Below are 23,886 nucleotides of genomic sequence, written 5' to 3'. Positions count from 1 at the left end.
ACAGAAGCCTGCGCAGCCTTCTACATGGAATGTTGCTAGTGGAATAGCAACATTCCATGTAGAATCTCCAACAGTAGCAACATTCCATGTAGAATCCCCAATAGTATCTATTTTATTTTTGTTACATTTGTACCCTGCGCTTTCCCACTCATGGCAGGCTCAATGCGGCTTACATGGGGCAATTGAGGGTTAAGTGACTTGCCCAGAGTCACAAGGAGCTGCCTGTGCCTGAAGTGGGAATCGAACTCAGTTCCCAAGGACCAAAGTCCACCACCCTAACCACTAGGCCACTCCTCCACTAAGACAATTAGTTATCATTTACTCTAGTGCATAACATTTTTTGATTTATATGTCATCCTCATCCAAAATGGATTGGACTGACTTACGGCTTAACAAATGTAATGATCAAAATACATTTAAAAAAATGCAATAGTATACATCAAAATAGGGGGGAAAAATCAGCAGAGAAAGACTAATTGACCTATTCAGGCTACCTGGTTATTTCTGTCTCTGTTGCTAAAGATACATAGAAGCTTGCTCATAGAATATTATTCCTTGTCCATATTTATTTTTATAATCTGTCTCTTTGCTTCTTTCCCATCCTGAGTTGATGAATTTACCTAATCCAACAGTTAGTCCATTGCCACCAAGCTTTGGAATAAGCTAAACAGCTACCAAAACTAGTGAGGCTGTAATCCAAAGATCACACCTTCTTGGTCCCCCCCATGACTTTGCTGGATGTAACTTGGTCACCACAAACCTGACCCCCAGTGGCGTAGTAAGGGAAGATGGCGCTAGGGGCGGGTGGTCTGCCGCTGCTGTGCCCCCCCTTACTACATTATCCTGTGTCTAGAATCTGCCCTCCCACCACTCTTCCCTTCCCTCATGTCCAGTATTACATAGTAACATAGTAGATGACGGCAGAAAAAGACCTGCACGGTCCATCCAGTCTGCCCAAAAAGATAAACTCATATGTGCTACTTTATGTGTATACCTGACCTTGACTTGTATCTGCCATTTTCAGGGCACAGACTGTAGAAGTCTGCCCAGCACTAGCCCCACCTCCCAACCACCAGCCCCACCTCCCACCACCGGCTCTGCCACCCAATCTCGGCTAAGCTTCTGAGGATCCCTTCCTTCTGAACAGGATTCCTTTATGTTTATCCCACGCACGTTTGAATTCCATTACCGTTTTCATCTCCACCACCTCCCGCGGAAGGGCATTCCAAATATCCACCACTCTCTCTGTGAGAAAATACTTCCTTCTCCATATCCTCCTCCCCCCACGTCATCCAGTATCTCCTCTGTGTCCTTAGCCTCCCTCCCCTCCCTTGAGTGCCCTAGCATCTTTCATCTCAGTCTTTATTTCCCAAATTCCCACAGATGGTACCCCCCTCTAGCTCTCCTCCAAATCCTCTTGTCCACTGCAGCAGCTCCCTTCCCTTAAATTCCCTACAGCCTCACCAGCCCCTGACCTGCTGCTGTCACTGGATCATAGATGCAGCGGGACCACCCAGCCACGTGCTGATGACTCTGCAGTGCCTCACCTTTCACAGAAACAGGAAGTCTGTGTCAGGGCTGCCAAGAGGGGGGGACAGGGGGGACAAAAGTCCCGGGGCCTGGGCCGCCAGCGGGGCCCTGTGCCGCTGCCGCCTGGCCCGCCCTCCGTCACTCCCAGAACTAACCTTAAGCCTCCTTTCACTTCGCAGCAAGCAGCGCAGGTCAGGCCGCTCCTTCCTTCCATGTCCCGCCCTCGCCTGACGTAACGTCCGTGAGGGCGGGGCACGGAAGGAAGGAGGAGAGGTCTGCCCTGCCGCTGCTTGCTGCGAAGTGAAAGGAGACTTAAGGTTAGTTCCGAGGGCCCAGCCCGATAGCGGGTGGAGGGGGGGCCCGGCGACCTCGGGTGGGTGGGCGGCGGGGAAGGCCCGGCGATCTCGGGTGGGCGGTGACCTCGGGTGGGCGGGGCCCGGCGATTTCGGGTGGGCGGCGACCTCAGGTGGGGGGGTGGGGCGGCCTTGTCCCGGGCCCGGCTCCGGCTCTCGGCGGCCCTGGTCTGTGTCTTAGGGGGTGGGACCCTGCAAAGTTGTCAATGCGCACGCGGCTGGGAGGTCCCGCATCACCTTCTGATGACTGCAGGTCCCCAAGAGGCCAGATGCATGCTGCAGCAGCAGTTGCAATGATGGCTGATTTTCTGTTCTGGGGAGGGGGGGGTGCTTGGTGAGCAGGGCTGGAAGCAGCAGTGAATAGGGCAAAGTCGCTGGCACTGCTAAGACAGTGGCCAGAGTGATTCACCACCCCCACCCCGCTTTCTGTGCTACTGCGGACCCCAAAAAGGGTTGATTTATAAGAAGCTGTTACCGAGCAACATTCCCTCTGGTGCCTCCACCTCACTCGCACAGCTCTCAATACTGCCCTGGTTGAAGTCCTTTGGCACCAACTCAGATGCCATGCAGCCTGCTGTGTCACCAGGGTGTGGGCAAGGTTAGGATGGCAAAACAGAGATCTCCGAGGAAAATGAAGGTCATAGTGAAAGGAAGTGCGTGATTAGGAAGCATCTATTCTCATGTAGTAATGAATAACAAAGACATTTTGCTTGTTATCCAACCCAAAATTGTTGTCATCAAGTGAGTTGGATCCTGGAAAGTCAAGTATCTTTGATTTCCTTCTCTCCTGTGGCTTTATGAAGTGGCAAAAGAAACAGTGGATCCAAGAAAGTCCTCTCACAAGTGGTGTCTCCTTAAACAAGTTCTTTATTTCAAATCAATAAAACAACGACCCGACACGATTCGTGTCGGGTCGTTGTTTTATTGATTTGAAATAAAGAACTTGTTTAAGGAGACACCACTTGTGAGAGGACTTTTTGGATCCACTGTTTCCTTTGCTTCGTTGTTTTTCTGTGGAGAGAACACCTTCTGCGTGTGTTGGCTTTATGAAGTGGGTAATGTGTAGAAACTGATGCAAACTTTTGTGCTTGCCACTTTTTCTCACTCTTCCTGTGTTAACATTCCCCTAACAATATTCTAATCCAGTATGTACTGCAGTGGAGTTCCTAGCCTTGACGACACCCGGGGTGGATCGCCGATACCCCCCCCCCCCCCCGGGTGCACGCTGCTGGGGGGGGGGGGGGTGCCGCGGTGTGTGCGCCTGTCGGCTGCGAGTTTGCTACGCTAAATTCTCTCGTTCGCTGCAACTCCCTCCCTCTGCCCCGGAACAGGAAGTAACCTGTTCTGGGGCAGAGGGAGGGAGCTGCAGCGAACAAGAGAATTTAGCGCAGCGAACTCGCAGCCGACAGGCACACGCTGCGGCACCCCCCAGCGGCGTGCACCCGGGGCGGACCGCCCCCACCGCCCCCCCCCCCCCCTTGGTACGCCACTGATGTACTGGGATGGTAAAGGACAATATGCTAGCCGGTTCAGCTCTTCCTTGTTTTTCTGCTTGTGTGAACAGTAAATCATAAAGCATCTAAGCTTCACAGTGTTTTCGTTTCTTTCAGCTACAGTGAGATGCTGGCCTTCACTTTGACAGCTTTCCTTGAGCTGATGGACCATGGCATTGTGTCCTGGGATATGGTCTCAAGCACCTTTATTAAGCAGGTCAGAACCTCTGCTCACCGTATGGTCTTGAGTAAACAGGATACCTCTCTGCGATCTGATCTTCTTCTCTCCCTTAAAGGATGTATCGTATCTTAACATGTGAAATGAAAGGAAAGAGTCTAGAATGCTTAAACGCAGGGGCGTAGCCAGACTTCGGCGGGAGGGGGGGTCCAGAGCCCGAGGTGAGGAGGCACATTTTAGCCCCCCCCCCCCCGCCATTTTTGACCCGCTGCCACCACCAACTTTGACCCCCCTCCCCTGCCGACGACCCTCTCGACCCCCCGCCGTCGCCTACCTTCTTCTTCCGGCTTCATTCTGTTTCTGTGAGTCTGACGTCCTGGCTGATCTGCAAGGCTTCGTTCTGTTTCTGTGCAGGACGTCAGACTCGCAAGGCCTCGTTCTGTTTCTGTGCAGGATGTCAGACTCACAGAAACAGAACGAAGCCTTGCGCCAGAAGAAGAGGACCTCGGCTGGCGGGGGTTGGGGACCCCACCAGCAAAGGTAGCAGATGGCGGGGGGGGGGGGTCGAGAGGGTTGTCAGCAGGGGGATCCAGGGCCAAATCTACGGGGGCCCAGTCCCCCGTGGCCCCACGTAGCTACGCCCCTGCTTAAATGTGATCAAAAAAATGATTCAAATAGATATTTTTGTAAACTGCACCCCCCCCCCCTTCTTCTGTTAGCTTATCTTCAGTTGACAGTAAAGTCATGGCTGATTCATCCTGATTCTCAACAAAGAAAGTGAAGACCCTTTACCTGTAATGGAGGCTGTCCTATAGGCAAGAAAAGAGCACAGCGAAGGTGACAAGATGGATGACGCCAAACAATCTTCTACTAGACTCAGGAAAAAGTCATGCTTCGAGAACAGTGATGCTCACACTCTCATCAAGAAGCTCAGAAGTTTTCTTTCTCCATTCTCCTAAAGTGTTGTTAGAGAAATCCAGTGTTTGCACAAGACTCTCCTGATGAGAACCAATAACACTTTGCCATACAGGGACTCCTGAGGCAGGCCTGAACGACCGAAACACGACTCGTGTCGAGTCCAGTTTTTTAAAGAATAAACTCTTGCTGTGAACTTTTTTCTGAGTCCAGTAGAAGTTTGTTTGGCGTCATCCATCTTGTCACCTTCTCTGTGCTCTTTTCTTGTTTTTTCCATTGCGGAGGTCCGCTTTCTTCTGTGTTTGCCGCGGCTCTCCCATAGGCAAAAGGATAAATTGGTCATATACGCACACACGGCTTCCCAGGTTGTCAAGTTCCACCAGGACCAGCGTAAACATTTTAGGCAGTCTAGGCCGTCACCTAGGGCAGTAGCTTCTGGGGGGGACAACAAACAACAGCTACAGTCTGAGCAAAACAATAGTTTCTTTTTTTTTTTCAGTTTTTAATAACTTTTATTAGAAATCCATGCCATTACATCAAAAATTGTTTCACACACAGCAATTAAGCATCTGATATTGATAACACAGATCTCTAAGCCAAATAAACATATGCAACTAACCTCAACTTCTAACCCAAAACCCCCATTCACCCCCCCCCCCCCCACTTTATAGAAGTCCAAGAGAAGAATCCAGACAGGAGGACCATGTCACATAAGTGTCCCATATTTTCTGATACGCTAAAATATGACCAGTTCGTTTAGCTGTCAATTTAGACATCAGATGAATGTCATCCAATTTGCGGGCTACCACCCCAAGGCCTGGCAACGTGCTCTGCTGCCAAGCCGCCGCCAAAACCAATTTCCTGGCCACAAAAACAAATGTAGCTAAATGATGAATGTGTGGCTTTACTCCTCTCGGCCTAACATGAAGCAGGCAATGTTCCATTTTCATGGGATATGAGATCTTTGTGATACTGTGTACCAATCGTAGAACATCTGACCAAAATGTCTGAGCTTTGGGGCAGTCCCACCAGATATGGTACATATCACCCACCCCCTCACATTGATGCCAGAAACAATAGTTTCTGACAGCAACATAAAGACAAAGATCCGTTGGTGCTTACCTTGATCTGCAGCAATAGTGGGCAATTTTCAAATGTCCCTTTTCCTTTTTTTTTTTTTTTTTTTTTGAAATTGCCCTTTTATGTAGAAAACAAAGTTTAATACTTAAACGTACAATTGTCAAATTAAGCATTTTTTACAGGATTGTTCTAGAAGGGTGTTATAAGGTGATTATGACTTTAATAACCAAAATCTCAGGGAAGAAGTGGGGCACCTAATAGCCTGAAGGTTTATTTAGAAAGTGTTGCATGGCTGAAGGTTGACCTAAGCTGCTTAGTGACCTTGCACCAGCTATGAGCTTTGTATTAGACTGAGGGGACATGTGAGACAGTAGCCCTGCAGGAAATCCCACACATGCTAAGATAAACCTTCTTGTCTGAGCTCAGAGACAGCTGGTCCTTGTCATTTGCTATTCAATGATGTCACCCATTTGCTGTCTTAAGGGGAGCCTGTATTACATATAAGAAATTCTGCCTTCCACAAGTTTGATTATCTGGCCCTGAATATACGGAAAATACTGACTAGTAATGTTGCAAATGTTGATGCTGAGAAGGCGTAGGAAGGGCGGGGCGATGGGGGCGGTCCGCCCCGGGTGCACGCTGCTGGAGGGTGCAGAGAGCAGCCGCGCGCCTATCGGCTGCTCTCTGCACCCTCCAGCAGCCAAGAATGCACCCGGGGGGGGAGGGGCTTGATGCGCCGGGGAGGGGGGTGTCGTGCTGCACCCTGGGGGGACGGACGCCGCTGCACCCGCGGGGGGCGGGGCGGCGCTGCGGCGATCCGCCCCGGGTGGCAGCCGACCTAGGAATGCCACTGAGAATATGTGATGTACTTGAAAGCATTCTTCCTTCTTTGGAGCATCCTAAACTCTGACTACTTTTCTCTGAGGACAAATGAATGCTCACCTATGGGGTGATATCATCCGCTGCAGCCTCAGCATGCATCCAGAACTTTTGAGAATGTTTTACTGCACGTACATGCCTGTGCCTGCCTGCCACTGCTGCATGGGACCTCGCCAGTCTTCATTTTTTTTTACCTCAGCGCTGTTTGTTTTCTTTCGTTGAAAATTTGTAGTGTTATTTATTTAGTAAAATTTGCTATACCGCCTTTTGAGACCAAGGTGGTGTACAAAATTAAAAACTCACCTGTTACATTTGACCAGGTAAAAAGACACACACAAAATCACATCAACAATTAACAAGATGTCTAGAAACGTAACATTGGGGGATGAATAGCACAATAGTAAAATACATTATACAATATTTAATCTATTAAAGACGTTACGAAATCAATACTAGTCACCAAGTCCCGGATCTCTAAATCCTGTGGAATGTCATAGTCTTAGGCCATGTCAGAAAATGAATCTCGAAAAAGCCAAGTTTTCAACCCTATCTTACATTTAAAACTACTACTTATCATTTCTATAGCGCTACTAGACGTACGCAGCGCTGTACATTTGAACATGAAGAGACAGTCCCTGCTCGACAGAGCTTACAATCTAATTAGGACAGACAAACAGGACAAACAAGAGATAAGGGAATATTAAAGTGAGGATGATAAAATAAGGGTTCTGAACAAGTGAATAATGGTTAGGAGTTAAAAGCAGCATCAAAAAGGTGGACTTTTAGCTTAGATTTGAAGACGGCCAGAGATGAAGCTTGACATACCGGCTCAGGAAGTCTATTCCAGGCATATGGTGCAACAAGATAAAAGGAACAGTGTCTGGAGTTAGCAGTGGAGGAGAAGGGTGCAGATAAGAGAGATTTATCCAGTGAACGGAGTTCCCGGGGAGGAATGTAGGGAGAGATGAGAGTGGAGAGGTACTGAGGAGCTGCAGAGTGAATGCACTTATAGGTCAACAAGAGGAGTTTGAACTGTATGCGGAAACGGATAGGAAGCCAGTGAAGTGACTTGAGGAGAGGGCTAATATGAGCATAACGACCCTGGCGGAATATTAGTCGTGCAGCAGAATTTTGAACAGATTGAAGAGGAGAGAGATGGCTAAGTGGGAGACCTGTGAGAAGAAAGTTGCAATAGTCTAAGCGAGAGGTGATAAGAGCGTGGATGAGGGTTCTGGTAGTGTGCTCAGAAAGGAAAGGGCGAATTTTGCTGAAGTATTGAAAACTCTTATGCCATATATCTTGCTGTTAAGAATACTCAACATAGAAAGAAACGCAAGTTCGACCGATTTTACTTTACATTTTTTTGATTCAATTTTTTAGAGGAAGGAAAACACCTCAGATGCTCAGCTTGTTGTCACTGTTTTAACAAAAGTGCTGTGCGAATGTCCTCACTCCTTTTCTTTTCATTCACAATTGCTTTGCTTTAAATTTGAATTTTTATTCTCTGATTAAACCTTGGGACTTGAAGGACGCTTATCTGTTTCAGAGGAAATTCTTCTCTTATTTTTTTTTCGGTTTGCTCAACACAGCGCCTCCATTTCACTATATGCTTCTTCAGGAGACAAACTGTCAACGTTATTACCACAGGGTTGGACTTGCAGGCACTCTGTCAGGACACTAAGGTCTTTTCCTTCCTCTATAAAAAATTGAATCAAAAAAATTTGAAGTAAAAGCGGTTGAACTTGCGTTTCTTCATATATTAAAAGAACTCCATAAAGCCGCCAGGTCTAAGTAATACATTCACACAATTAATATGACCTTTGTCGTCCTTTTGTCTCCAGAGGGAGAAGGAAACTAAGGCCCTCATGATCAAAAGCAAACTCCGGCGCTAGAGGCTGTTAACGCCATACTAGCGCTGGAGTTTGCAACCGACCCATGATCAGAGCCCTCGAGCGCCTGAAACAAGGCACTCGAGGGCTCTTAGCGCAAGTAGCTTGCAAACGCATGCTAATCAGCGCTTAACGCATTCATCCCCAATGATCAGCGTCCAGCGCGCCAAAGATTGGGTCGCTGGCCGCAGCAAAATCAATGCCAGCTCCGAGCTGTTGCATGCTGTTGCATGCTGGCAGACCCCCGTTCCCCCCCCCAAAAGCGAACGCGAACGGGGGGCTGGAGGTCCGGTGGGTCTCCAGCCCCCCTCCCCCAAACCCCCAGAAAATGTTGTTGCCGTCGCCGGCTAAACGCTCTCCCACCCAGCGACGGGGGGGGGGGGGGGGGCTGGAGGTCCGGTGGACCTCCAGTCTCCCCAACTATCCCACCCCTTCCATGTTCAAGGAGGGCTGGAGATCTGGAGCGTCTCCAGCCCCCCCCCCCCAGACCCCCACAAAATGTCGTGGCTGCCGGCCAAACCAAACCCTCTCCCACCCTCCCACCCCAACTCCTGCCCCCCAGCGTTCTTTCAATCCCTGGTGGTCCGTGGTGGGGGACAACCCCCCTCCCAGCCCCCCTACCTTTCGTTGGAGGAGGGACGCAGCATGCCTGCCTCCCTCCTCTTCCAGTTGACGCCGCTTCAAAATGGCCATTACATGGTCTGTAGCCCCGCCCAGCGCATCCCAGGATGCAATGGGTGGGGCTGGGCGCCGCCATTTTGAAGCAGCATCGACTGGAAGAGGAGGGAGGCAGGCATGCTGCATCCCTTCTCCAACGAAAGGAAGGGGGGCTGGGAGGGGGGTTGTCACCCACCACGGACCACCAGGGATTGAAAGAACGCTGGGGGGCAGGAGTTGGGGTGGGCTGGAGGTCCACCGGATCTCCAGCACCCCCCCCCCCCCATCGCTGGGTGGCAGGATGGGAGAGGGTTTGATTTGGCCGGCGCGGCCACGACATTTTGTGGGGGTTTGTGGGGGGGCTGGAGACCCTCCGGATCTCCAGCCCTCCTTGAACATGGAAGGGATGGAATTGTCGGGGGGGACCGGAGGTCCACCGGACCTCCAGCCCCCCCTCCCCCGTCGCTGGGTGGGAGTGTGGGAGAGCATTTGGCCAGTGACGGCCACGACATTTTCTGGGGTTTGGGGGGGGGGGGGGCTGGAGACCCACCGGACCTCCAGCCCCCATTGTTCGGGCCTCGGCAGGCTGTTTGACAGGTTTGGGCTTTTGACAGCCCAGACCTGTCAAACAAGTGTGGGAGGATTGTGCTGAGCGCATGCTCGGGCGCAATTCTCCCGCACATCAACATGATGCATTATCTTTGATCATCGATGCAGAAAGCCCTGCGCTGTCCCGGCGCTATTTTTAGGGCGCTGTTTGGAACAACGTTGGGCTTTTGATCATCTGGGCCTAAGTGATTTGCTGAGGATTTCTGGAGCCTGCCATGTTTTGTAATGGGTTTGAAAGCCCAACTCCCATGTGGAGGGTTGTTTAACAGATGGTTGTGACTGGTGTACTCTCTGTAAAACCATTGGCAGTATGCTACTTACTTTCCGTTCTGCAAACCCCTTCTTGCCTTGAACCTGACACTCTCCAAAGTAGGAGGGTCATAGTTTATTTCCAGCTACATATTCCCTGAGAACTTTACTGCTCCAGCTCCTTGAAAAAAACATTAGCACTCATTTTTTTTTGTTTCCTTTGTTCCTCGGTGCTGTAGGATTTGGATTTCTGGAATGGCCATTACATTGTGTGGGAAAGTTGTGTCTCTCAGTGTGTGTTTTGTCGGTAAGCCAATGTTTTGGCCAATGCAAAGGCAGTAGAGAGCCCGGGGCGCTGAATGTTTTTGGACGTATTCCCGATTCTTGGGGGTTCTTTGGGTCTTTTAGAGAATTTGGAAAATGTTTGCGGTTCAGGAGTCTCCTTAAAAGGAAAGAGGGAGAACAGTGGAATAAATGCGCAGCAGGCCTCCTTCCCCCATTTTTCAGAGTGATCAGTAGATGGAAGCTAGCCAGCTTACTGTGGGGGGGGGGGGGGGGGTGGAGGGGAGAGAGAGGAGGGGGGGGAGAGAGGAGAGAGACTGCCTGTGTTCTGTGTATCTGAGCAGCAGGGAGAGAAGTGTCTGCATTCAGCCCTAACCAGCCCTGTAGAGACTCTGAATACTGATCTTCCAGACTCCAGGACCGAGAGGGAGATGGAAAACAGATTTGATTGTGCTCCAGTGTAATTTCCACGAGGAGCAGATGTTTTTCTCACTTGCTAATATAACTGGTTTCTGTGGCTCATTACAAGAAACAAAACTATCAGATCTTTCAAATTCTCTTTCATTGGAGCCCTTCCTTTCCCTGTCCCCCCCCCCCCCCCCTCCCTTCTCTTTTCTGCTCCATTTCTCATCTCCTTAATGTAGCTTTTCTTCCTTCCTGGCTTTACCGTCCCACCCACTCCCTTGATAATGCCAAGATGTAGGAGAGTCCAACTAGTCCAGTAAGAACAGGACTCCTTTTCATTTCGCTAATTGGCATCTCTATGACTTTAAACGTGAGGCTTATCCTGTAAGACCCCTAACACTGTTTCCTTGTGTCTTGAACTGCTGCCCTGTTGTCTGGTCTTTTATTCCCATGTCCAGTCTATAATAGGTTTTGTTGATGTTTGAAGGTAATCAATAGAAATAAAATGAATACATAGAAAAGAAAATAAGATGTTACCTTTCTTACTGGATTAACTTTAGTACATTTTATTTATTTCTTTATTTCATTTGTATCCCACATTTTCCCACCTGTTTGTAGGCTCAATGTGGCTTACATAGTACCGGAGAGGCCTTTGCAGACTCCGGCGTAAACAAATACAAAGTGATATTGTGGTCAGATAAAGTTTTATGTGGCACAGCCACATTAGGGAATTGTACAGTGTTGATGCCCCTGTACAAGTATTGTGTTCAGTTTCGGAGGCCATACCTTGCGAAGGATGTTAAAAAAATGGAAGCGGTGCAAAGAAAAGCTACGAGGATGGTACAGGATTTGCGTTCCAAGACGTATGAGGAGAGACTTGCTGACCTGAACATGTATACCCTGGAGGAAAGGAGGAACAGGGGTGATATGATACAGACGTTCAAATACTTGAAAGGTATTAATCCTCAAACAAATCTTTTTCCGGAGATGGGAAGGCGGTAGAACGAGAGGACATGAAATGAGGTTGAAGGGGGGCAGACTCAGGAAAGATGTCAGGAAGTATTTTTTCACGGAGAGGGTGGTGGATGCTTGGAATGCCCTCCCGCGGGAGGTGGTGGAGATGAAAACGGTAACGGAATTCAAACATGCGTGGGATATGCATAAAGGAATCCTATGCAGTAGGAATGGATCCTCAGAAGCTTAGCCGAAATTGGGTGGCGGAGCAGGTGGGGGAAGAGAGGTTGGTGGTTGGGAGGCGAGGATAGTGGAGGGCAGACTTATACGGTCTGTGCCAGAGCCGGTGATGGGAGGCGGGACTGGTGGTTGGGAGGCGGGAACTACTGCTGGGCAGACTTGTACGGTCTGTGTTCTGAAAAAGGCAGGTACAAATCAAGGTAAGGTATACACATATGAGTTTATCTTGTTGGGCAGACTGGATGGACTGTGCAGGTGTTTTTCTGCCGTCATCTACTATATTACTATGTACAATGGAAGAGTTGTGTTATGTCCATTACGTACTTTAGTTTTGTTGTGTTGCAGAGATCAGGCATTTATGTTGGATTGGTAGGGTATGCCTTTTAAACAGGTTAGTTTTTAGTTTTATTTATTTATTTATTGCACTTGTATCCCACATTTTCCCACCTATTTGCAGGCTCGATGTGGCTTACAAAGACCTGCTATGGCATCACCATTTCAGGGTACAAAAAAATACACTTGGTGTTACAGAGATATTAAGGATAACAAGAATAACAAGTCGATCTAATCAAGCAATTATAGAGAGAAGACAGTCATAATAAGGTAGGAGTGGTGATGTGTTGTAGTTAGTTATGGGTTCTCGTGGTAGGCTTTGGTGAAGAGAGAGGTTTTTAACGATTTGCGAAAGTTAGTTTATTTCGTTGATTGTTTTCAAGTGATTTGGTAGTGTGTTCCACAACTGCGTGCTCATGTAGGAAAAGCTGGATGCATGTGTTAGTCTGTATTTTAATCCTTTGCAGCTGGGGAAGTGTAGATTAAGATAGGTGCGGGCAGATCTTTTGTCATTTCTGGGTGGGAGGTCCACGAGGTCAATCATGTATGACGGGGCGTCTCCGTAAATGATTTTATGAACAATCATGCAGATCTTGAACGCGATACGTTCTTTAATTGGGAGCCAGTGTAATTTCTCTCTTAGGGGTTTTGCACTTCCATATTTTGTTTTTCCAAATGTAAGTCTGGCTGCGGTATTTTGGGCAGTTTGAAGTTTCTTGATAATTTGTTCCTTACAGCCAGCGTAAAGTGCATTGCAGTAGTTCAGTTGACTTAGTACCATTGACTGTACCAGGTTTCGAAAAATGGCCCTTGTGAAGAAAGGTTTCGACGCTTTTGAGTTTCCACATGGAGTGGAACATTTTCTTAGTTGTATTCTTCACATGGTTTTCAAGTGTGAGATTTCGATCAATGGTAACTCCAAGAATTTTCAAAGTGTTAGAGACGGGGAGGGACAAGTTAGGGGTGGTTATGGTGGAGAATTTACTTGTGTTATGTTGTGAGGTAAGTATGAGACATTGTGTTTTTTCTGCGTTGAGTTTTAGCTGGAATGCATCCGCCCAGGAGTGCATGATTTGGAAGCTTTGGTTGATCTTGTTGGTGATTTTTACGTTTTGATTAGCTTTCGAAGGTAACCCTTCTTCACCAGATCCAAAATAAGCAAATGTGGATTTTTTTTTTCTACACAAACCTGACCTAGCTATACTGTTTTTGCAGTGCCTGTTTAGAGTCATTTTCTGTGTGTGTGTAGTTTTTTTTGACTCTTCTCAAAGTCATATGTGGTTAAATAAGTCTTCCTCTCTCTTCCCTGTGCTGTCTGTTCCTCTATTGCCTTGTGTTTTCACTCCTTCTCTCCTTTCTTCCTCTGTCTCCACTGTTTCTGTACTGCCTCATCATCTGCCCCTCTGTCTCGCTTCTCACTGTCTAGGTTCTTGGTGTATTTCCCTTGTTTTGCTTTAATCTGGTCTTGCTCTGTTTTTCATATCGCCACTGACAAGGATGTGAAGCTTCTGAGATCTTTATTTTATTAAAATGGAGTAAGAGTGAAAAAGGTCTCTCAAATTCATTTCCTAACCAAAGAGAATGATATGCCCCAAATATTTTTTAATTGCATGTACTGTCTGGCTTCCCTTTCAGAAAGATAGTGTTGTAAGGTCACCAATCCACTAGTCTAGAGTCTGTTTTTAAATGTGGATAGGAATCCCCAGGACCTTTTCTTTCTTTAGCAAATTATTTTACTGTGGGACAATTTGAGGGGTCCTTTTACAAAGGTCCGCTGAAAAATGGCTTGCAGTAGTGTAGGTGTGGGTTTTGGGCACACGCCGATCCATTTTTTTAGTGCGCTTGTAAAAAAGGGCTTTAAAAAACTTTTTTTTGCCGAAAACGGACGCGCGGCAAAATGAAAATTGCTGCACGTCCATTTTGGGTCTGAGACCTTACCGCCAGCCATTGACCTAGTGGTAAAGACTCGCATGGTAACCGGGCGGTAATGACCTACGCGTGGCAAATGCCACTTGGCGCGCGTCCGTTGAGCGCTCTTGAAAATAAAAAAAATATTTTTCAGACGCACGTATCAGATGTGCGCCAAAAATGAAATTACCGCCAAGAGCCACGCGGTAGTTGGGCGCTAACTCCATTTTGGCACTCATTGGGCGCGCGTAGATGCTTAACGCGGCTTAGTAAAAGGGCCCCCTAAGCGATCAAATTTGCCGATGACAAAATTTGTGAAATCACAAGAGGATTGTGAGAAATTGCAAGAGAACTTTTGAGACCGGGAAACTGGGGACATCCAAGCGGCAAATGAAATTTATTGCGACCAAATGCAAAATGATGCTCATAGGGACAACTCAAACTGTGTAGCTATATTTATTTATTTATTTAACACATTTATACCCCACATTTTCCCACTAGTAGTAGGCTCAATGTGGCTTACACAGGACTGTAGGGAAGACTACAATGCATTAAAATACAATTAAGCAATGTAATACTAAAATAGTAAACTTTTATATATCGTATAGACAACAACGATAATAAGAATGAGTAAGAAAGATAGGGTCCATGAAGAGGTAAATTAGGTTGAGTCAGAAAAGCAGGCCTTCTTGAACAAGGTGGTCTTCAGTAATTTCCTGAAATTTAGCTGGTTCTGAGTTGATTTTAAGAATTTAGGTAGTGCATTCCAGAGCTGTGTTCCTATGAAGGAGAAGCTGGATGCTTAGGTAGACTTGTAGTTAAGACCGTTGCAGACTGGATAGTGTAAGTTTAAGTAGGAACGGGAAAGACTGGAACTGTTTCTGATGATGCAAGGTTCCACATTAGAAGTCATCACGTAGGAAGATGACCTAGGAGTCATCGTTGATGATGCATTGAAACCCTCCGCACAGTTTGCAGCAGCCAAGAAAGTAAATAGAATGTTAAGAATTATTTTTGAAAGGAATGGAGAATAAAACGGAGAATATATTAATGCCTTTGTATTTCTCCATGGTGCGACTGCAGCTTGTATGTAATTCTGGTCACTGCATCTAAAACAAAAAAAAGATATAGAGGAATTAGAAAAGGTACAGAATAGACAACAAAAATGATGAAGGAGATGGTTGACTCCCCGATGAGGAAAGGCTAAAAAAAAACAACAAAACCTCCTCAGCTTGGAGAAGAAACAGCTGAGGATATGATGGGGGTCTATAAAGTCATGAGTGCAGTGGAAACTGTTAGATGTGAATCACTTGTTTACTCTTTCCAAAAGTGCAAGGGTGGGGGCACACAATGCAGTTACTAAATAGTACATTTTAGAAGAAATCAGATAAAATATTTCTTCATGCGACATGTAATTAAACTCTAGAATCTGCTGCCAGAGAATGTGGTAAAAGCAGCGTAGCAAAATTTGAAAAAGATTTGGACACGTTCCTAAAGTCCATAAACCGTTATTAAGGTGGACTTGGGGAAAATCCACTGCTCATTTCTGGGATAAGCAGCATGAAATCGGTTTTACTTTTTTGAGATTGCCCGGCACTGTGACCTAGATTGGCTACTGTTGGAAACAGGATACTGGGCTTGATGGACTTCTGGACTGTCCTAGCACGGTGATGCTTTTGTACTTACGCACTCCTGTGTATAAACTCTACACTGGCTACTCATGAAGTCAGTTTAAATGTTTGTTTGATATTTAAATCTGTGTATGGAATAGTTCAGATGAATTTGAATACCTGGACAAGTTTTACTGTCTAGCCAAGGTTTTTTTACGTGAACTTCCAGTCCTCTCCGCTGCTCAAAACGTAAGCACCCATTTGCATACTATCTCAATAGCAGGCCGCAACAATGGGATGCGTTACCCAACTGTGTTTGAAAGAGATTTTTTTTTAAACATGTTTGATTCAGAACGCTGCTGTGAGGCTGGTATTTAAGAAAGCAAGATTTGATCATGTCACCTCTGTGAATCTTCATTGAGTTCCTCTTGAGGCCTGCATTTTATTTAAGCTTTGTTTGGTTTTTAAAACTGTGAATGGTGATGCACCCGAGGGTTTTTCTTTTACGCTTTAAGTTTTAGGTGGCGGAAATAGTAAATGATGAAGGGAGTGAAGTTTAAACCTGCTCATGAAAGATCTTTTGGTTATGGTGCAGTTAATATTTGGCATTTTTTTACCTTTATTTATTAGGATCTATTTACCGCCTTTTTGAAGGAATTCACTCAAGGCGGTGTACAGTAAGAATAGATCAAACATGAGCAATAGACAATTACAGCAGTAAAATCTTATATAATAAAACGCACCTCCAACATTCTGAAGCTGAGAAAGTGAAGCCTTCAAACCTTGAAGCATTCCTGCAACGTTCCTGAACTACGTGTCGTCAATTGAGAAGATGGAGCCTTACAGAGCGCATGAATGCTTCAAGGCTTCACTTTCTCGGCTTCAGAACGTTGGAGGGACACGTAGTTCCGGAACATTGCAGGAATGCTTGAAGGCTTCACTTTCTCGGCTTCAGAACGTTGGATGTGCGTTTTATTATATAGGATGTGCTCAGTGCTTTTCTGTAGCACATGGGGGGAATTTAATATATACTGATTAAAGTGGCTGGAGGGGGGGCAAGGGAGATAGGAGAATCGCTGGGTGGCTGGAGGGGGGCAGGGGACACAGGAGAATCGCTGGGTGGCTGGAGGGGGGGCAGGGGACACAGGAGAATCGCTGGGTGGCTGGAGGGGGGGCAGGGGAGAGAGGAGAATTGCTGGGTGGCTGGAGGGGGAGCAGGGGACAGTGGTGACTCGCTGGGTGGCTGGAGGGGGGGCAGGGGAGAGAAGCGCATTGGTGGGTGGCTGGAGGGGGGCAAGGGAAAAAGTAGAACCGCTGGGTGGCTGGAGGGGGGACAGAGGAGACACACTTGCACCCAGCAGTCTCACTCTCTCTCTGTCACACACACACACTTGCACATTCACTCTCTCACACAGTCAATCTCACACATACTGTCTCAAACATACACACTCCGAGGAAAACCTTGCTAACGCCCATTTCATTTGTGTCAGAAACGGGCCTGTTTTACTACTATTCAAATAACAATACAAAGTATGGCATAGTATACTACTTACAATATCAACACAATATGTAATAGAACATTTTGAACGCTCGACTAATAAAATTTAGAAAACATGATTTTTTTCAAGTTTGTATGCACTGATTTGTTTTTTATATGTTATTTCCTTTAAGATTGTACATTTGATAACATTATCTGCTTTGAGCTTGATTGGTTAGGGATTTGGAGGAATACAAATCCTTTACATGATATAACAACATAAATGAGGATTTTATGAATTATGTTTGTTATATTTCATTACAGTTGATAATACCCCCTTTCTACAATCAATCAAGGCGGTTTACAGGGTAACGAGAGGAAAGAAAGGAACTTCAATTCACAGGCAGGAAGGAGGACGGGATATGGGGGGGGGCAGGGGCGTAGCCAGACCCCCAATTTTGGGTGGGCCTGGGCCCAAGATGGGTGGGCAGAAGAACCCCACCCAGTCCTACAGGTGATTTGATCTCTCCTTCTCTCGCCTGTGTGCCATATGGTCTCAAACATCCCCCCTCTCCCGTATACCTTTTAAATAGCAGATTTTCACTGGCAGTGAGAAGCAACTAATACACACTGGTCATGTTGGCCCTACAGCCTTCTCACTGCTGCAACTTCCTGTTTCCGCGTAGGCGGAAATAAGTCAGAGGGAAGGCTATGGGGCCGGTGTGAGCAGTATGTATCAGTCGCTGCTTGCTGCAGGTGAAGATCTGCTATTTACAAGGTATGCAGGAGGAACAGTTGTTGGGAGTTTTCAGCTAGTGGGGGCTTCGGAATCCCTGCCAACCACATCATAGATGTGCTGCTACTGGGTGGGCCTGAGCCCAAAGTGGGTGGGCCTGGGCCCACCTAGGCCCACCCTTGGCTATGCCACTGGGGGGAGAGAGGGAGGAGGCGAGAGACTCCTGCCAGCATGCCGATCCACATGCTCAGATGGGTTATAAAGACAGACATTTATTTTTAATTTTAAGCTGTATCGGTTAAATAATAAATTATGATGTCCATGTTCAGTGTGAGTTAACCAGTTAAGGGGCCCTTTTGCTAAGACGTGTAAGCGTCTACACGCACCCAACGTGCGCCAAAATGGAGTTACTGCATGGATCTTGCGGTAATTTCCTTTTTGGCGTGCATCCAATACGCACATCTAAAAATATTTTTATTTTGGGCACGCACAATGGACACGCGCCAAGTGGCATTTGATGTTCGTAGGTCATTACCGCCCGGATTCTTTACCGCTAGGTCAATGGCTGGCGGTGCAGTAAAGGTCTCAGACCCAAAATTGATGCACGGCAATTTTGATTTTGCCGCACGTCCATTTTCGGCTTAAAAAAAAAAAAGTATTTTTTTTACAGGCATGCTGAAAAATGGATCGGTGTGCGCCCAAAACCTGTGCCTACACTACCGCAAACCATTTTTCAGCGCGTCTTTGTAAAAGGACTCCTTCCTATCAGTGTAAGCTGTAATTTGACAAGTTGTTCCCATAAGCAGGCTAGAAATTTTATGAATGATTGAATAAATAGAAATGCAAACTGGTTTAATTTTGGGGTCAGATTGCAGGGTATGTGAGCCAGCCCACAGTTGATGTGTCCATCCTTCAGCGCTCACTGGCCATTTTGGAGAGCATGGTGTTGAACAGCCAGGCTTTGTACCAGAAGATAGCAGAAGACATCACAGTGGGACAGCTCATTTCCCATCTCCAAGTGTGAGTAAATCTTCCAAAACAAGACCTGGCTTTCTGTTTTTAACATATTTTTGGATTGCTTTCTATATTTGTTTGTTGTTTTTCACTTTACCCTTTAATGGAACTTTGTGCTTTCTAGACTAGTCTTTATTTTTCTATTCTAGAAAGAACATTGAGTTTTTAAATGGAAGAGTGATATTTTCAACGAGACAATGCCAACAGATGCACTTGGTTCACTTTCTGCCTGCCTGCCTACTATGCTATTTTGTTACGTTCATTGTCTGCAATTTTTAGCGAAGGATACGAAAGGCAATTTTCAGTGCCATTTGTGCAGTGCCGTACCTATAAAAATAGTATATACACAAACCAGGACTATTAGCCACCAACTTATATAAAGTGCTTTTGACAGATCACACCAGTATCATTTAAATGTTTTATATAGATAGAGTACCACTACTACTACTACTACTTAACATTTCTAGAGCGCTACTAGGGTTACGCAGCGCTGTACAAATTAACGAATAAGGACGGTCCCTGCTCAAAGGAGCTTACAATCTAAAGGACGAAATGTCAAGTTGGGGCAGTCTAGATTTCCTGAGTAGAGGTGTAGTGGTTAGGTGCCGAAGGCGACATTGAAGAGGTGGGCTTTGAGTAAGGATTTGAAGATGGGCAGGGAGGGGGCCTGGTGTATGGGCTCAGGGAATTTGTTCCAAGCATGGGGTGAGGTGAGGCAGAAAGGGTGAAGCCTAGAGTTGGCGGTGGTGGAGAAGGGTACTGAGAGGAGGGATTTGTCCTGTGAGCGGAGGTTACGGGTAGGAGCGTAAGGGGAGATGAGGGTAGAGAGGTAAGGAGGGGCTGCAGATCGAGTGCATTTGTAGGTGAGTAGGAGAAGCTTGAACTGTATTCGGTATCTGATCGGAAGCCAGTGAAGTGACTTGAGGAGAGGGGTGATATGAGTATATCGGTTAAGGCGGAAGATAAGACGTGCGGCAGAGTTCTGAATGGACTGAAGGGGGGATAGATGGCTAAGTGGGAGGCCGGTGAGGAGTAGGTTGCAGTAGTCAAGGCGAGAGGTAATGAGAGAGTGGATGAGAGTTCGGGTGGTGTGCTCGGAGAGGAAGGGGCGAATTTTGCTAATGTTATAGAGGAAGAAGCAACAGGTCTTGGCTATCTGCTGGATATGCACAGAGAAGGAGAGGGAGGAGTCGAAGATGACTCCGAGGTTGCGGGCAGATGAGACGGGGATGATGAGGGTGTTATCAACTGAGATAGAAAGTGGAGGAAGAGGAGAAGTGGGTTTTGGTGGAAAGACGATAAGCTCGGTCTTGGACATGTTCAGTTTCAGGTGGCGGTTGGACATCCAGGCAGCAATGTCGGGTAAGCAGGCCGATACCTTGGCCTGGGTTTCCACAGTGATTTCAGATATTTCCCACTATGTCTGCAGGCAATAATGCTGCTGTAAAGTGGTATAGCACTTCTTTCATCGGGTTACTGTAAAAGATTTTTTTTGGGGGAGCAACACTTGCTCATTTTAATTTGCTTCCCAACACCACAATGCTATTAAAATCACTTTTACTTTAAAATATATACTTGCTGAAAACTGTGCACTTATCGCACTGCTTTTGATTGTCTAAGGAATAAGGGAACCCCTTAGCCTTAACCCTTGTCCCTGAAGAAAGCAATTGAAACCCGCGGAGTCGGGCGGTTCCAGGGGAAGGCGTGGTTAGAATATATTTTTCAGCGAGGCAAGGTAAGTGCACAGTTTTCAGCAATCTTTTACAGTAACCCGATGAAAGAAGTGCTATACCACTTTACAGCAGCATTATTGTGGGAAATATCTGAGGGTACTCTATCTATATAAAACATTTATATGATACTGGTGTGATCTGTCAAAAGCACTTTATATAAGTTGGTGGCTATTAGTCCTGGTTTGTATATATACTATTGAATGTTACCAGAGACACTGATATTGTGGAATCGTTTTCTGTTGGTACCTATAAAAATGGCCTTTCTGAAAACTGATTAAATAACTGAAAAATCTTTCCCCATAGAGCGTCACAAAACCCAATTATCCTTTCAGTGGAGAAAAAGACCTCGGTGATATTAATAGTCAGCTCGCAGGTTCCCTCTATGATTCGGAATATCCTTTAAATCACATCACTGGTCTTTAAAAAAAAAAAAATCCTCTACATTATACCAGGGAATAGTCAATAAATTCAAATTAATTGACTATTAATATCACAGAGGTATTTTTCTCCACTGAAAAGGTGACTGGATTTTGTGACACTCTGTATCTATGGGGAAATATTTTTCTGTTATTTAATTAACATTAGTTTCTCCACTCTTATATAATCACACTTTCTAAAAATTGCCCATCCTATATTTGGATTCAGGTATTCATAAAGCGGGGAGGCATTCTTGGGAGCAGGGTTTGAAACTTATGCATATTTTTTCACGGAGAGAGTGGTGGATGCTTGGAATGCCCTCCCGCGGGAGGTGGTGGAGATGAAAACGGTAACGGAATTCAAACATGCGTGGGATAAACATAAAGGAATCCTGTTCAAAAGGAATGGATCCTCAGAAGCTTAGCCTAGATTGGGTGGCAGAACCGGTGGTGGGAGGCGGGGCTGGTGGTTGGGAGGCGGGGATAGTGCTGGGCAGACATATGGTCTGTGCAGAGCCGGTGGTGGGAGGCGGGACTGGTGGTTGGGAGGGGGGGATAGTGCTGGGCAGACTTATAAGGTCTGTGGTGGGAGGTGGGACTGGTGGATTGGAGGCAGGGATAGTGCTGGGCACAGTTATACGGTCTGTGCCAGAGCCGGTGGTGGGAGGCGGGGCTGGTGGTTGGGAGGCGGGGATAGTGCTGGGCAAACTTATACGGTCTGTGCCAGAGCCGGTGGTTGGGAGGCGGGGCTGGTGGTTGGGAGGCGGGGATAGTGCTGGGTAGACTTATATGATCTGTGCCAGAGCTGGTGGTGGGAGGCGGGGCTGGTGTCTGGGAGGCGGGGATAGTGCTGGGCACAGTTATACGGTCTGTGCCAGAGCCGGTGGTGGGAGGCGGGGCTGGTGGTTGGGAGGCGGGAATAGTGCTGGGCAGACTTACACGGTCTGTGCCCTGAAGAGGACAGGTACAATTCAAAGTAGGGTATACTCAAAAAGTAGCACATATGAGTTTAGCTTGTTGGGCAGACTGGATGGACCGTGCAGGTCTTTTTCTGCCGTCATCTACTATGTTACTATCAGGCTTATTTTCGAAAGAGAAAGACGCCCATATTTTGACCCAAATCGGGAGATGGGCGCCTTTCTCTCATGGGCGCCCAAATCGGTATAATCGAAAGCCGATTTTGGGCGCCTCCAACTGCAGTCTGTCGCGGTAACGGACAAAGTTGATGGGGGCGTGTCGGAGGCATGGTGAAGGCGGGACTGGGGCGTGTTTATCGGCCGAGGAGAGATGGGCGCGCTCGGCCGATAATGGAAAAAAGAAGGGCGCCAAAAGCAAGAATTTGGGTCACTTTTTCTGGACCCTTTTTTTTCACGAACAAGTCCCCAAAAAGTGCCCCAACTGCCAGGATGACCACCGGAAGGAATCAGGGATGTCCTCCCCTGACTCCCCCAGTGGTCACTAACCCCCTCCCACCCCAAAAAAACAACTTAAAAAACTTTTTTTGCCAGCCTGTATGCTAGCCTCAAATGTCATACCCAGCTCCATCACAGCAGTTGTATGCAGGTCCCTGGAGCAGTTGTTAGTGGGTGCAGTGGACTTCAGGCAGGTGGACCCAGGCCCATCCCCCCTACCTGTTATACTTGTGCTGGTAAATGGGAGCCCTCCAAACCGCCCCCAAAACCCACTGTACCCACATCTAGGCGCCCCCTTCAGCCAAAAGTGCTATGGTAATGGTGTAGAGTTCTGGGGAGTGGGTTTTGGGGGGGATTTGGGGGGCTCAGCACCCAAAGTAAGGGAGCTATGGACTTGGGAGGTATTTTAAATTTTTTTTTAATTGTTACAAGTGCCCCCTAGGGTGCCCGGTTGGTGTCCTGGCATGTGAGGGGGACCAGTGCACTACGAATCCTGGCCCCTCCCACGACCAAATGCCTTGGATTTATTCATTTTTGAGCTGGGCGCCTTCGGTTTCCATTATTGCTGAAAACTGATACCGTCCAGCTCAAATCCGATGCATTTGCCCGGCACCAACCGTATTATCGAAACAAAAGATGGACGCCCATCTTTTTCGAAAATACGGTCTGGCCCGCCCCTTCACAGACCCTTCCTCGGAGATAGACGCCCATGGAGATGGGCGTTTGCGGTCGATTATGCCCCTCCATGTTACTTTTGAGTTTTCAAAAGTATGTGTGTATTTTTTGATGGGGAAAAGCACCAGGCCAAAATAACAGGTATACATTTCTGTGGATGCTTTTCCATAGACAGTTTGTAAAGTGAGAATACACATATGCTTTTACTTTGAAAATTAATGGAAAAATCATCAGGTAAAAAGTACCCACAGCCTTTGCAGATTTGTGGATAGACTTAGTTTCCCTCGGTCTTTAACTCCTGCTTTCTTTCCCCCCCCCCCCCCCCCCCCCCACAGCTCGAACCAGGAGATTCAAACATACGCTATAGCCCTGATTAATGCACTGTTTCTGAAGGCACCAGAAGACAAAAGACAGGTCTGGAACCACATTTTATTTTCATCTCATGTTTATCTTATTGTATAACACATTCACTTTCTATTAGGGCAGTTTTCAAAGCCATTGATCCGATTGGTCTGTCTGAAAATTGCCCCGCCTCTGTCCTGCTAAAAGTACACGCAGGTTTCCATTGGGTTAAGAACAGATGTTCTTGGAGGATGAAAAATACCATTAATACTTGGCATATTCAAAAGAGGGCACATTAATTTAAGCCTCCCTCTGCTGCCCACGTAAATAGCAAAAGAATGTGGATGTTTTGAACAAGCGTGTTTTACAGTAGCTAATTTTCAGCAAACTGCCTTGGCTTTTTGCTTTGAAAATGAGCTGCATGTCATGTATCCACTGTTAAAATAGCGTGCTTTGCAGCTACGCTGATTTAAACATTGCCGCACAGTCTGATGATATCGTATTATAGCATGGGTTT

At 46.8% G+C, this 23,886-nt stretch overlaps 1 protein-coding gene across 2 annotated transcripts in view; it reads left to right on the top strand.

Annotated features, from left to right (window-relative positions):
• ELMO2 (engulfment and cell motility 2) overlaps nucleotides 1-23,886 on the top strand; it is a 132,708-nt gene that overhangs the window by 73,275 nt on the left and 35,547 nt on the right. Inside the window, exons 7-9 of one of the 2 annotated variants that reach the window (XM_030211442.1) lie at nucleotides 3,500-3,593; nucleotides 18,646-18,797; nucleotides 23,363-23,441. In XM_030211442.1, coding sequence (XP_030067302.1) covers nucleotides 3,500-3,593; nucleotides 18,646-18,797; nucleotides 23,363-23,441 — 325 coding nt within the window. Of the gene's footprint in view, nucleotides 1-3,493; nucleotides 3,594-18,645; nucleotides 18,798-23,362; nucleotides 23,442-23,886 lie in introns of both variants that reach the window. The other variant, XM_030211441.1, reaches the window with a different exon arrangement.

Source organism: Microcaecilia unicolor, chromosome 8, assembly GCF_901765095.1.
Source record: "Microcaecilia unicolor chromosome 8, aMicUni1.1, whole genome shotgun sequence".
NCBI lineage: Eukaryota > Metazoa > Chordata > Amphibia > Gymnophiona > Siphonopidae > Microcaecilia > Microcaecilia unicolor.
The sequence above is the reverse complement of the archived record's forward strand: the minus strand, read 5'-3'. Positions and strand labels throughout refer to the sequence as shown.